At 34.6% G+C, this 14734-nt stretch overlaps 1 protein-coding gene across 1 annotated transcript in view; it reads left to right on the top strand.

Moving 5' to 3' along the window:
* The first annotated feature begins 4923 nt into the window (after positions 1-4923).
* Positions 4924-14734, top strand: part of LOC144972808 (nudC domain-containing protein 3-like) — a 22519-nt gene continuing 12708 nt past the window's right edge. Inside the window, exons 1-3 of the mRNA XM_078914470.1 lie at positions 4924-5274; positions 13085-13236; positions 14186-14267. Of these exons, the coding sequence (XP_078770596.1) occupies positions 13142-13236; positions 14186-14267 (177 nt within the window). The 5' untranslated portion in view covers positions 4924-5274; positions 13085-13141. The remainder of the gene's footprint in view (positions 5275-13084; positions 13237-14185; positions 14268-14734) is intronic.

Here is a 14734-nt window from a genome sequence, read left to right on the forward strand (position 1 = left end):
TAGAAATTTGAAACAGCTTTGTGTATTTTCCTTTCTTTTTATTCTCTTTTTCTTTTTGTTTTTGTTTGTTTGTTTGTTGTTGTTTTTTGTTTTTTGTTGTTGTTTTTTTGTGTGGTTTTTTTTAGGGGTGGGGGGAGGTGGTACCTACTGGCAATAGTTATGATTTGAAAATTGGAGACAAAAAAATGACTTCGAAATGCCACTTCGTTTTCTAAATTATTCTTTTTTTTTCTTTCTAATGCTTTCATGAAAGTGAAAGTGAAAGACGATGTAGAAGGAAAAATTATAGTTACCAGTGGCAAATGAAGCCGTATATGTGTAGAAGTAGACGGTAAATAATAATTCTTTACGCCTTTGAAACTGGATCAAATGGATAATAGAATGATGTGTTTTTAAAAAATGTTTTTGTTTGTTTTTTGTTTTTTTTTTTTTTTTTTTTTTAATCGGGAAGAGATGTAAATTTAAGACGAGAAAAGAAGCAAATAAATAAATGAATGTTGGTTTAATTTTTCAATTTTGGTTTTGGTGAGATTTGCGATACCACAATCTAAACAATACTCGCATCTCAAGCAAGGGAAGTTAACAAAAAATAATTGGGTGGCTAGGTCTTTAGAGTGTTGTCGAAAGTACATTATTTCAGTCTACCATCCCAGGTAGCCAACAATGTTACTGTCCATCAGTGGCGTGGGGCCATTGGATCGAATGGTGCCAGGCACCACACCAATCTTTTAAAAATCATTAACATCATAATTTAATTAAAAATAAAACAAATTTTAACTCCACTGTCTTTCGCCAACTCGCCAACAACATACTGCCTTTTAATCTCCACTCTATTCAAGATTCCGAATCACGCACTGCGCCGACTCGTGTGTTGGTGACATCACTGCGCGAATTAGTGACTGAATCAAAACCGTGGTGTAAAGCAATCCAAGCTCCAGTTAATGCTCTATCCTTTAGTATCGCTACAGCTGATTGAGCGAGAAACTGGGTCGAATTATACTATCTTCAAATAGAGGAAAACCCCTCGACTTGTGCCAGGATCTGAGAGCTCCACCGTTGGACTGGAGGGATGCGCCAATGTTGCACCATTTACGCCATAATTAGGGTAACTTCGGCCATCCAAAATATTACAAAAACACTGATCATTGTCAAGTTTATTTGTAAGTGGCAAAGAAAAACAACATAAAACTTAAAAATATGACATATCAAAATCCCCCCCCCCCCCCCCCCCCCCCAACCTCTTTTTCACGATTATTGAATAAAGTAATTCTTTGCAACGAAGCATTGTGGACGAATTTATCAACATTTTTCTTGCTTGTAGTGCCGAGTTGATGGTTACGTGTGTATGAGTGTTTATTTGTGTGTGTGTTTGTGCGTGTGTATTTGTGTCAGTCAGAGAAAGAAAGTGAAGATTGTCAACAGTTATACTTTGGTGTGTTTTTTTTATTTCTTAAGTACTTAAGTGGAGTGATTTTTTCTTTGTGATGCTTTAAGAGCTGAATCTACCTTTTATTTGTGCAATCATTAATCGTATTCCACTGATTTCCATTATTTGAGATATACTTTGAAGTTTTGTTTTGTGAAACAATGAATTGCAATGAATCAAGTTGACTCTTTGCTTCACCGACCGTTTGGGAGATTGACACTAGACGACAAATTAGAAATAAAAAGACTAGTTCCTCACCAACCAACTGATTTTGAATTAACACAGGTGTGGAAATCTCTAAAACGCTCTTTTTCATTGACATGGTATGACAGACATGAATGGCTCACAGTTAGTTTAGAAAAAACAACGTTTCTTTTGTTTTTATTGTCTACTTTTTACAGATACAACAAACGCTGACAAATCATGGACATCTATAGGCTATAGTGACCTTAACTACTTCCATCGTATTTCTTGACCTCCTGAACGTTGTTTTATCCCCTTAAAAGAGTGAAAAATTTCCTGCGAAATTCAATGAAACAGGAGCGGTTAAATTCGTTAATGATTCTGTCAATTCACAAAGCTGAAATAGATGCCATTCCAGATTTCAATAAACAAATTATTAAAAACTTTGCAGATTTTCTTTACAAGTACTAAAAGTAAGTAATTTCTCTCATAGGTTTCTTTTCTCTTTTGATTTACATTTATCACATATTGATTGCATTATCTACCAAATTCAATCCTTTAAATGGTGGACAAAGAATAATATCAAAGACCTTTTCACACGGGACTTGTATCTCAGTGTTGTGGCTTGTTGTTTTCATGAATTATTTGTTTTTGTGAGTTTTGTCCACTCGTAGAAACCATCGACCCTTCCCCCCCCCCCCCCCCCCCCCCCCCCGCCCTTCCAAAAAAGAGAGTTTTTAACATGTGCTCTCTCCTCTTAATGGTGTTCACTGTTTTAGAATTTTTTTTCTTCTTCTAATCATGGCACCACCATATGCCGTCAATACGCCACGCCGCTGAATGAGGGTGAACTCGAGAGAGTTAATCTTTTATGCATTTTGCTCGCAATTAAAGCTATTTTCTTTCAATGCGCAAAATTGCGTGTTTCCTGATGTTCACTTCATTATTTTGCAAAGACCATTTGAAGAAAATGTCTGAAAAAGATTGGATTTTCCCCCTGAAGTACTTTCTACAAGTTGACGTGAATTACATATCATTTTGTATGATCCTTGTGTTCATTTATATGGAATATGCTATTTCGTCATGCTGGAGGCCAAGACGTTTACTTTCGCGAGTGTTTTGGGTGAATTTCAACCGACTGTAGATTTAGGTAAAAAAATTGTGTCCAGTTCAAATCTTTTTATCTTTTATTTATATATGTAGTCACTGTGCTTTAAAATGTGTTTCACAATTATGATCAATCTTTTTGGTTTTTCGTTACATGACGTCAAAGTTGGAACATTTTTTTACATCAATTGGCAAGCATAACATTTCTAAGTTCTTGAAAAATTAAGTTGCTCTCATTATCTTATTTATGTATGGATTTTCAAAATGAAAAAAGAAATGTTTTCCATGACTATCAGAATATATTATGAATATAGGAAGAAAAACTCCTTATACATATTTATGAATTGTCTCTTGTGGTACCTTATTTAAGAGTGTTGACGTTATGCGATTCCACTGTGCGACTCCTTTACAGACAGTCAAGTACATCAAAACACAGAATTCGAAGGTTGGTAAAGAAAGAGACGTTTGTCAAAGATTGCAACAAATCGGTCCTGCCGACCAGCACTGTTAATTTGATCGACTGATTTATTCGTTGATGGTAAACAACTCTAACACAAATAAATGAATACCATCGGCATACAGACGCGGCATTAATAAAATAATATCCCAAAATCCTATATCAACTCTCTCCTTACCGATCAATTTCAGTATTTTCCCAAAATGGCAGGCTTACCCAGCAGAAAAGTGGATTTTAAAACTCAAACAAGCTCTCTACAAAACAACTATATGTTCTTATTAATTAAACAAAGAGATCATTCTTTAAATTTTGTTATGTACAAAATAAATCTGAATAAGAAAAATGTATATTGTATCGTAACAAATGTGACGATTTTGCTATAGGTGGTAAGGAGAGGGTTAAACCTTTGTACAAAGAAAACCCAGCATCTCAATAAAAAAGCATTTTTTTTTCAGAGTCATAGTCATAGTCCATGCAACACAAGTTTATCCCGTTTTAACAGATATTAATAATAATTGCCCGCTACCTTCTGGATAGGACACTATACTGTCGCAAGTACTTCCCACCAAATCAAACAGACCCAGCAACCCAATTCATTCTGAATGGGTAGGAGGTCGGAAACATCTCGACTACATCGATATCGGCCTATTTATTTCTTGTGATGAGAGTGCTCTAACAACTGAGCTATTTCGCCACTAAATCTTATATAATTCTACCACTCTTGTCTTGTACGTACTACCATTGAGTCACACACACACACACACACACACACACACACACACACACACAATATATATATATATATATATATATATATATATATATATATATATATAAAGAAGAAAGATTCTGATCACCAACACGTTGTATTTCCAATTCATTGATTACATGTTGATAACAACACAGTTGCGTATAGTCTTGTGTTGCTTTGTTTTAGTTTTAGAATCCATTCATTGTCAAGATAAGAGGAATAGTTGAATATTTGTGACCAATCACCCCAAAACGGCATTATGTCATCTGATGCAGGCGCTACAAAGAATTTGAAAGTTGAACTGTAAAGAAATGTGACCAATCGTCTCAAAACGGTGTCATGCAGGGGTTAGAGTGGTGCTGAAAACTACTGAATATTAGCCTTAACTCGTAATATTCGAGTCTATGACTGAAACGGGATTGTTTCACAAACGTTCAGTTTCCTAATGTTGATTATTTGACACCCCCCCCCCCCCCAAAAAAAAAAACCCAACAAAAACAAACAAATACAAGATTGACGCGGTGAGTCACGACTTATGTGAAATCAAGCTTTTGTCACTTTTAGAAATCATATTATTTATTCTCCTCAAAAAAGCCTTAAAACTTAACCAAATTCTCATAATATCGACTGTAAATTCAATTTGTAGCATCTAAATTATCCCTACATAATACAGGTTCGGAAGGTCATAATATGTTGTTTGTAATAGCAGTGATTCATGTCAAAAATGGATTTTTGATGAGATTATACCCGATTAACGTGATTTTCCAAAAAAAAAAATAAAAAAATAAAGGTCACAAATTATCTACCATTATTCTCCATTTTCAACACTTAACAGTTAACATGAATTGTATTGGCATATTGAAAGATATTAAAGTGGAAATCTGGCGACAGGATCAGGATTCAATCACGAAAAGGTCATGTTAAAATTTAAAATCATTATAATTAATTTAACGACATTTTCAGTGGACGACAATCATCATTTGTCCGAACTCTTTTTGTTTGGGAGAAAACTCTCGTTCTTGGACACAAAAGTGAAAGCAGAAAATAAGCTTTTCTCTCACTCACCTTTGCACACATCAGTTTTCACCACAGTCTGATTTTTCACGTAATTTATTTATCTTTTATTTAACTAGAAACTGGTGGGTTATAGATAACGCGGAACACGTGATAATCAGAGGTTGAATGGTCAGACTTGAAGGTTCGGTTTGATATTGAATCAGATCTAATTCTAATCTACGACTACGAGGTTCAACTTCACAAGCAAGACGTCTCTCTCTAACTCTAATCTAAAACTAGACTAACAACACTGACTGATTGTGATTGAGGCTGTCCATCTTGTTTATTGTGAATGTAAGTATTTTGGGGAGGCCTTCCGAAAGCTCCGACATCCCAGTATTCTTGTTCTAGTGTAGGGGGTTCCGGAGGGGGGGGGGGGGACTTTTTTCATAATGTTCTAGGTAGGGGGTTTGGGAGGGGGGGGGGGAGACTTTTAAATTTAAACCCCCCCACCCCCCCAAACCCCCTACTAGAACATTATAAAAAACAAGAATACTGGGGATTTAGGAGCTTTCGGAAGGTCTCTCGTATTTTGATATGTTCGAGTTAATCAATTAGACTTTTGTTTTTGGATCCGCTGTGATTATCCCCAGACACCTGTCTGGGGATGATGAAATTTCATTATCCCCAGACACATATTTGAAACTCCGCTCTTTTAAACAATTATCCACATTCCAGAATATGGAATGTTTCCAAATGCACATAGAAATAAGGAAAGTTAATAAAATATTTATAAAAACATAAAATTAACCAACATTAAATCAGTTGTTACTACATATACACAATATGCGTCGACTTCGAAGTGGGTGTCATGGCCTAGTCGTCTGCCCTGGAAGTTTTACCAGAATCGACGTTGCGGGTTCGAATCCTGGTTCCGCCACTTTAAAAAAAAAAAAATTAAAAAAAATAAATTCCGTCTTCTTTTTACAGAACGTTGCAAGGGATTAATGTCCCATTCATCCTCCCCCCACCTTTTTTTTTTGTGTTTGTTCCGTTTCTGAGCATGAATATCTTAAAATTGTTTTTGTTAAAAAAAAATTATTGTTTGTTTTTCTCTCCTCTATCTGACCATTTGGCCGCTCTCTGAATATTTCTGTTTGTTTGCTTTTTAATTATTTATCCTTTTTAGACACTTTTTGAGATCGGAGTGGGGACGAATATGACAATTTGCTAGAAACTAGAAAGGAACTAAGAGAGAGAGAGAAAGTTAAGAGGTGGGGGGAGGATGGATGGGCCATTTATCCCTTGCACCATGCTGTAAAAAGTAGACGGAATGTAAAAAAAAAAAAAAAGGGGCGGAACCAGGATTTGAACCCGCAACGTCGATTCTGGTAAAACTTCCAGGGCAGACGACTAAACCATTCGGCCATGACACCCACTTTTAAGTCGACGCATATTGTGTATATGTAGTAACAACTGATTTAATGTTGGTTAATTTTATGTTTTTATAGATATTTTATTAACTTTCCTTATTTTTATGTGCATTTGGAAACATTCCATATTCTGGAATGTGGATAATTGTTTAAAAGAGCGGAGTTTCAAATATCTGTCTGGGAATAACGAAATTTGGTTATCCCCAGACAGGTGTCTGGGGATAACGAATTTTCATTATCCCCAGACAGGTGTCTGGGGATAATGACAGCCTTTTGGATCCAAAGGTTCAACGGAAAATACAAACAGAAGAATGAAGTGGCAAATACCTGCCAAGTATAAACAAGTCCTGTTAGATTAAGCAAAAAAAAGTAGGATTTCCTTTTTTTAAAGGTAAAAATGTACTGCACATCATCATAATATGGGAACAATTCATGTAAAAGATTTGTTCAGCAGCATCAGTCCATGGCAGTTAATTATAAGTACAGTCCACTCTGGACAATCACAAAACAGCTAAAATGTTACGATTAACTGAAGTCGCAGTTAACCGAAATTAAGTTTCCTGTCCACTATTGCAACATTTTACACATATATGGCAAGCTCAAACAGTTGTTGTAAACATTGTTCTTAGTCAACCACAGACTTAGCAATTTGATTGAAATAAAAACCATATCTTATCTTATCTTATCTTACTAAAGGTTTAGTATTAATAGGAATTATCCTTTAAATGCCTTATACAGTAGTTTATAATTACGGAATCTCATATAGCTTGCATTGTATCATTCACAGACAGTTTTACACAACTTTTAATGTCAGGAAAAATGTATCAATACGGCAATGTAAAATCGAAAAATACTATCATTCATAGAATACTGGTAATTGAAAATTGGTCATGATCGAATGAATCATACATGTACAATGAAATATTAATGACAAAAATAATCATGAAAGCAACAACGATAATAATCATACATAAGTCTCTGATAAATTATGATTTTACATTGTATCAGATGTCATGGATTTTACTTGTCAACATTTACAAACCAGTCTACAAAATCATGAAATTAATGGAAACAATTAATATTCACATGACAATTTAATACTTAAAAGATAAATAAATAAATGGATAAATAAACTAAAGAAAGAAACAAATAAATGTATAGATGTTGACAAGTATAAGCAGCTTTGATGCAAGCCCACATCTTATTCAGATTGGATTCACTTTCACCCTTTTGTTTTGTAAGAGTCAAAGAGATTAGCCGTGATGAGAGACAATAAGCTCTCACCAAACCCATTGGTCATAATGCACAGTTGTCAATCCCAGGACAATGGATATCACTCAGTCTCTTTACAACTGTCATCGTCTACCTGTTGTCTAGACTATACTCAGCCCCCTCACCTCCTATCTAATGGTCACAGATGACATCACAAACCCATACTGCAAAGTCCCGTCCTCTTTTGTCTTGACAAGGGTGGTGATACACTACTGTAGCATTATGCCCAGCTCACTCTCGATTCTTCAACTTCAACCTGTCATGATTTCATCCATAATAATAATAATAATAATGAAATTTATTTATATTGCGCCCAATTCTCTATACAATAAAGCTCTAGGCCCATAACAATAACTTCAATCCATTCAAATTTCTCTCTCTCTCCTCTCTCTCTCTCTCTCTCTCTCTCTCTCTCTCTCTCTCTCTCTCTCTCTCTCTCTCTCTCTCTCTCTCTCTCTCTCACACACACACACTAACTCTATCTATCTATCTATCTATCTCACTCTCAGTCTCTCTCTCTCTCTCTCTCTCTCTCTCTCTCTCTCTGTCTCTCTCTCTCTCTCTCACACACACACACACACACACACACACACACACACACACACAAACCTTCCACCATCCAACTATTTAACATATTATAAAAAATAAAGTAATATATATATATATATATATCCTGTGATCATCGTCTGCTCAAATAAAATAACTAATAAATTAAGAATTCTCGAAATAAATAAGTTTTTAAGTGTTTCCTGAAAGCGAGTTTAGTAGGGACGTCACAAAGAGATAAGGGGAGATTGTTCCAGACAGTCGGTGCAAAGTGACTAAAGTATCTGTCAGAGAGTATTTTACCCTTTTTTGGCACTTTAAGTAGACGATGATCACCTGGTCTCAATGCACGGGGCGGAACGTATGGTTCGACAAGATCATTGAGATAAGCAGGGGCGCTTCCGTGAAAACATTTAAAACACATGACTCCAACCTTAAAGAGCACCCTGGCCCTAATGGGAAGCCAGTGTAAAGTCAAAAGCATTGCCATGATGAAATTTAATCAAGATATTTTATATCATTGATTTCTTGAACTGGCCACTTTTTGAGGTAAAAAATTTGTTGCGATTAACCAAATTTTGTTACAATTAACCAGTGACTTTTTATATAGAATTAATTCTGTTTCTTGGGAAATGTTGTGATTAACCGAGTTGTGATAATCCAGGGTGGACTGTATTATTATTGTTATTATCATTGGGCCATTCCATGTCAAGTGGACCAAATTTTCGGAAATTGGGAACCACACCCCTTTTGATTTTCCTCAAACTTGGCTCAATTGAAGATACTTATGAGACATGAAGAAAACGAAATTTTCAGTTCGAAAAATGGATATTTGAATTTTTAACAATTTTTTGAAATTTTGTCTCAAAACGCGTCAAAATCAGATTTGCTCGTGGGTCCATTTTTGGGAGGCTATAACTTTTTTATTAATCAAGCTAACTCTTTCAAATTTGGTAATCCTGTACAACTTTTAGCATAGATTACAATTATTTGAAAGGAAATGGAAATATTTGTCAACTTTTGGAGTTATCTGTCCTTGAATATGGCTCCCCATGCTGTTCGGCAAAAAAAAATTTTTTTCAATATTTTTTTTCATGACTAATGTTTCATTTTTGGTCATTGATGATTTGCATATCAATAAATAACATACGGTCCAACATAATATAGCAAAAATATGGGTCTGGTACTATAATATTTCGAACAATAACGCATAGCGTAATGCAATGTTCACCAAAATCGCAATTTTTTGTCAACTTCAAGGCTCAAAACGGTCAAAGATGTCGGCTGGGATTCTTTTCAAAATTTGATATATTGTGCAGATGCACTTTTTCTATAAGCACATGGAAGCTTTCCTTGTATTTTGAGGTGCTTCATGGTAAAAATCGCCTGCAAAAAACCTAAGTATCTCAATCTAAAGTTACAAAGGGGCATAACTCAATAAATTGTTTAAACCCCCAAAATCGACTTATAACTATACTGATAACAAATATAGCTTAAAATATTTGGCTTATGACAAACTCTTAAAAGCTAATAAATTCAATGCTTTCAGTTTATTTGTTTTTGAAAAAAGTGCAAAATAATGCATTAACAGTTCAATAATTGTAGACTACACACTCATTCAGATATATCAGGGTGGCATCAATGAAAAAAAATATCCAGCTCCTTTAGATTTATCATTTTGTGTGTTGGAATGTTCTCCAGTTAAAAATGGCATGTAAAAAAGTGAGAAAGTTCAAGAAGGAGAAAGGACTTTTTGCCGAACCCGATTCTAAAAGAGGTAAAAGAAAAGCAAATGGGATTAAAGGAAAGATAATTGAATTTTTATAAAATCGATGAATATTTGTGGCTGTGTCCTGGAAAGAACGACTGTGTTTCAGTCACAATTGATGGGGAAAAAACTAAAATGCAAAAGCGTTTAATACTTGTTAATTTGAATGAACTACATGCCGAATGGTTTAAAGGATTACACAATATGATATTGGTTTATCAAAATTCTGTGAACTTAGGCCCAAATGGTATATTACTGTAGGACCAAAAGGAACGCATTCAGCTTTTGTTAGTGAAATTCATCAAAATTCAAAACTAATCATATTAGCTGTACCTCTGGATAAATTTCACTAATCTGAATAATTACATAAAATAGTGTGTAATACTGAAAATCCAGAATGTATGGTTCATCGTTGTGATAATTCTCCTGGAACAGACAATCTTAAAGCATTTCTTAATAATCTCTTTTCTCTTGATCTCAGTGATATTACAGTGGTGCATACTGACAGAGCTACTTTATTAATACCGGAAGTTACTGTTGAAAATATTACTGAAAAAATCTGCAAAACAATTCATGACCTTAGACCACATCGTTTTATTGCAAAGTCTCAAGCTGCATGTCTAAACCATGTGAAAGACACCCTGAGTGATAATACCGTAGCAATAGTTCTATTAGATTTTGCTGAAAGTTATTCTTTTATCATTCAAGATACTGTCCAACGACGTCATTGGGACAATACACAATTGACACCTCATCCTTTTGTTCTTTTACAGGGAGAATGGAAAATTAAATTACATTAGTTTTTGTATCGCTAGTGACTATTTATCACAGACCATTGCAGCAGTGCACACATTTATGAGACAGATGGTGGGACATTTGACGTCATCTCTCCCTAGCATATTGATAAAGTGATTTACTTCAGTGATGGAGCAGCATCACAATATAAAAACTACAAAATTGTTCAAATCTATGACATCATCATGAAGATTTTGGATTGCATGCGGAATGTCACTTTTTGCAACAATCCATGGGGAAATCGCCTTGTGATGGAATTAGGGGAACTGTGAAACAGTTAGCACCTTGAACAAGTCTACAAGCTTATATGACAACCAGATCTTATGCCCAAAACAACTTTATGAATGGTGCTCTAGCGACATACATGGCATAAGATTCACATTTGAGACTTCTGAAGAAGTGGAAGCTAATTCTATAACCCCACTACATGTTTTGAATCAGCACAGAGAATTCTTGGAACACAGAGCCATCATTGTTGTTTTAGACCAATATCTATAAAAAATAACTATCTTTTAGTAGAATTTCTGTGGATCATGGCACGAGCAATTCATTTCTTGATAGGAGTATGAGTGAGGATGTCAACCAAATTTCTTTTCGAGTAGGCATGTATGCAGCAGAGATTTATGATCAGGAATGAAAGTGAATATAGTAACTGTAGCTGACCTCTCTGAGGGAAATTCTGATGTTCTGATCAAATTCATGCATCATGCACAGTCACATCTATATTGGCCACAAAATGAAAGAAATGCTTTCAGATTGTCTGTTGCACATTTTTCACGAAAAAGTATATATTCTGGATTTTCAATATTACACACTATTTTATTTAATTATTCAGATTAATGAATTTATCCCTAGGAACAGCTATATATGATTAATTTTGAATTTTGATTTATTTCACAAACACAAACTAAATGCATTCCTTATGGTCCTACAGTACCATTGGGTCTAAGTTCAAAGAATTTTGATAAACCAATATCATATTGATGGTAGGTACTTTTTAAAACATTCAACATGTAGTTCATTCAAATTAACAAGTATCAAACGCTTTTTCACTTTAGTTTTTTCCCCATCAATTGTGACTGAAACGTAGCCATTCTTTCCAGGACACAGCCACGAATATTCATTGTTGTTATAAAAATTCAATTACCTTTCCTTTAATCCCATCTGCTCTTCTTTTACCTCTTTTAGAATCGGGTTCGGCAAAAAGTCCTTTCTCCTTCTTGAACTTTCTCACTTTTTTACATGCCATTTTTAACTGGAGAACATTCCAACACACAAAATGTTAAATCTAAAGGAGCTGGGTATTTTTTTTCACTGATGCCACCCTGATATATCTGAATGAGTGTGAAGTCTACAATTATTGAACTGCTAATGCTTTATTTTGTACTTTTTTAAAAAATAAATAAACTAAAAGCATTGAATTTATTAGCTTTTAAGAGTTTGCCATAAGCCAAATATTTTAAGCTTTGTTTTTTATCAGTGTGGTGTAATATAAGTCGATTTTGGGGGTTTAAACAATTTATTGAGTTATGCCCCTTTGTAACTTGAGATTAAGATACTTAGGTTCTTTGCAGGCGATTTTTACCACAAAGCACCTCAAAATACAAGGAAAGCTTCCATGTGCTTATAGAAATAGTGTATCAGCACGATATATCAAATTTTGAAAAGAATCCCAGCCGACATCTTTGACCGTTTTGAGCCTTAAAGTTGACAAAAATTTGCGATTTTGGTGCACGTCGCGTTACGCTATGCGTTATTGTTCGAAAAATTATAGTACCAGACCCATATTTTTGCTATATTATGTTGGACCATATTTTATTTATTGATATGCAAATCATCAATGACCAAAAATGAAACATTAAAGTCATGAAAAAAAATATTGAAAAAATTCATTTTTTTGCCGAACAGCATGGGGAACCATATTCAAGGGCAGATAACTCCAAAAGTTGATATATATTTTCATTTCCTTTCAAATAATTGTAACCTATGCTAAAAGTTATACAAAATTATCAAATTTGAAAGAGTTAGCTTGATTAATAAAAAAGTTATAGCCTCTCAAAAATGAACCCACGAGCAAATCTGATTTTGACGCGTTTTGAGACAAAATTTTAAAAAATTGTATAAAATTCAAATATCCATATTCTGAACTGAAAATTTGGTTTTCTTCATGTCTCATATGTATCTTCAATTGAGCCAAGTTTGAGGAAAATCAAAAGGGGTGTGGTTCCCACCCTTGGTCCACTTGACGTGGAATGGCCCCATTATATTTTTTTATTTTATGGTTTTGTTTAGCAAAAAATATATTTTTTTGCTTATTTCTTTAAAAAAAACAAAAAACAAATAAAACCAGATAATATCTGATAAACTCAACACATAAAACGAAAAAGCAAAAGAAGTAGAGTACAACATGGAGAAATATGACTCCGCCCTCCTTGGCATACTACAGAGTGAAGGCAAAGTTGCACCATTTCTTGATGCCATTCTTGGATTTCTTTTTAGAAGGTGAGTAGATCTTTTCTTTGATTTTTATCTCACATGATTTTATATATAAAATGGAAAGAGAAAAACTATAATTATTTAATTTTAAACTATTTATTGACATTGAAAATCTGCAATGAACAACTTTTTATAAATTTACCTATTACATTTATACTATAAGTAGCGATTCTGACTTTGAAACTTAATATTTATATTATTGATGAATGTCCTGTAGTTCTGACAGTGCTCAATAAATTCACAATTCAGAGCATTATAAAATGAGTAAAATCAATTCACATTTCGTCCAACAATACGGCTGTTTCGACACTGATAATTCTCTTCAGTTGTCTGTTGTGCGATCTTCTTTGATGAAGAGTAGATCCGTGGTTCATTTAGAGTTGTGTGTTGTGTGTGAAGGAGCAAATTAGTGTGAACGGGTGTGTACGTGTGAAAAAAAAAAAAAGAAATGGGGAGGGGGGCAGAGGAGAGAGCTGTTACATTGGGAGGGTGTGGGTTTTTAGGTGATGGAATAGGAATATTGAAAAAGGAGGAAATTTGGGTTAGGTGGAAGGGAGAGAAAGGGGATGTATATGGGGGAGGGGTTTATTTTGTGCTATGAATTTGTTTGTGTGTCTTCACATTGTCATAAGTTTGAATCTTTTGTTTAGGATTTTATGTTTATGACTGTTTAAAAGTATTTCCATTTTTTCAGTGAGGCACAAATTACACTTTCTTGTTCCACATTGATAGGGACTACGTTTTTTTTACAAGGAAACTGATTAGAAAGGGCCATCATCTATAAAGCTAACGTAACCACCAATACCACTACGGCACAATTCATTGGTAGCACAGAACCACCATTCAAAACCAGGTATAACAATCACAAATCGACTATGAATAAAGAAAACAAAGCCAAGAAAATGTGGCACACATAATGACATAAATTTTTTTCCTCCGCTTTTTCTTTTTTCAGGACAGATTTTTTCCGTGTCATGCAAACAGACCATGATAAGCTTGGGTTTCCTCCTGGTGTTGCTAAAAAGCTTCTTGTAAATGTGAGTGGTTCCAATTTTCATAGTTTTGTTCCTTGCTTCTTATTTGAAACTTTTAAAACTTTCTGTACACTCATGTGTGGGTTTGCATGCACAAACATGCAGACAAAGACGTAGTGTTTTCAGGTGTATTTCTGACGTCCTGTCTATTTGGCAATGATTAGCTTGGATGCAAAATGTCTGGTATTTCCTGCTTTTCATGTTTATTCACACCTTAGCAGCTTTTCCTGACTCCAAGAAGAAGGCCATTGATGGTCCTTCTTCTCCAGACAGAAATGATATTCTTGGGTTGAAACAAGAAAGACCCCATACACTTGCAAAAGAAAGTGGAGAGTTAAGTTTTTGTTTTCTCATTTACAAGATCAGTTTTAAGTGAGATGGGATTCTTTGCTCATATTCAGCTTCTTTTTTCTTCAAAAATTATTTGGCATCCCTGGATTAGAGGCAGCTGGGTCTAAAAAGCCTGCTGG

This window comes from Berghia stephanieae, chromosome 5 (assembly GCF_034508935.2).
Source record: "Berghia stephanieae isolate SIO BIC M18660-M18661 chromosome 5, UCSD_Bste_1.3, whole genome shotgun sequence".
In the NCBI taxonomy this organism is placed as follows: Eukaryota; Metazoa; Mollusca; class Gastropoda; order Nudibranchia; family Aeolidiidae; genus Berghia; species Berghia stephanieae.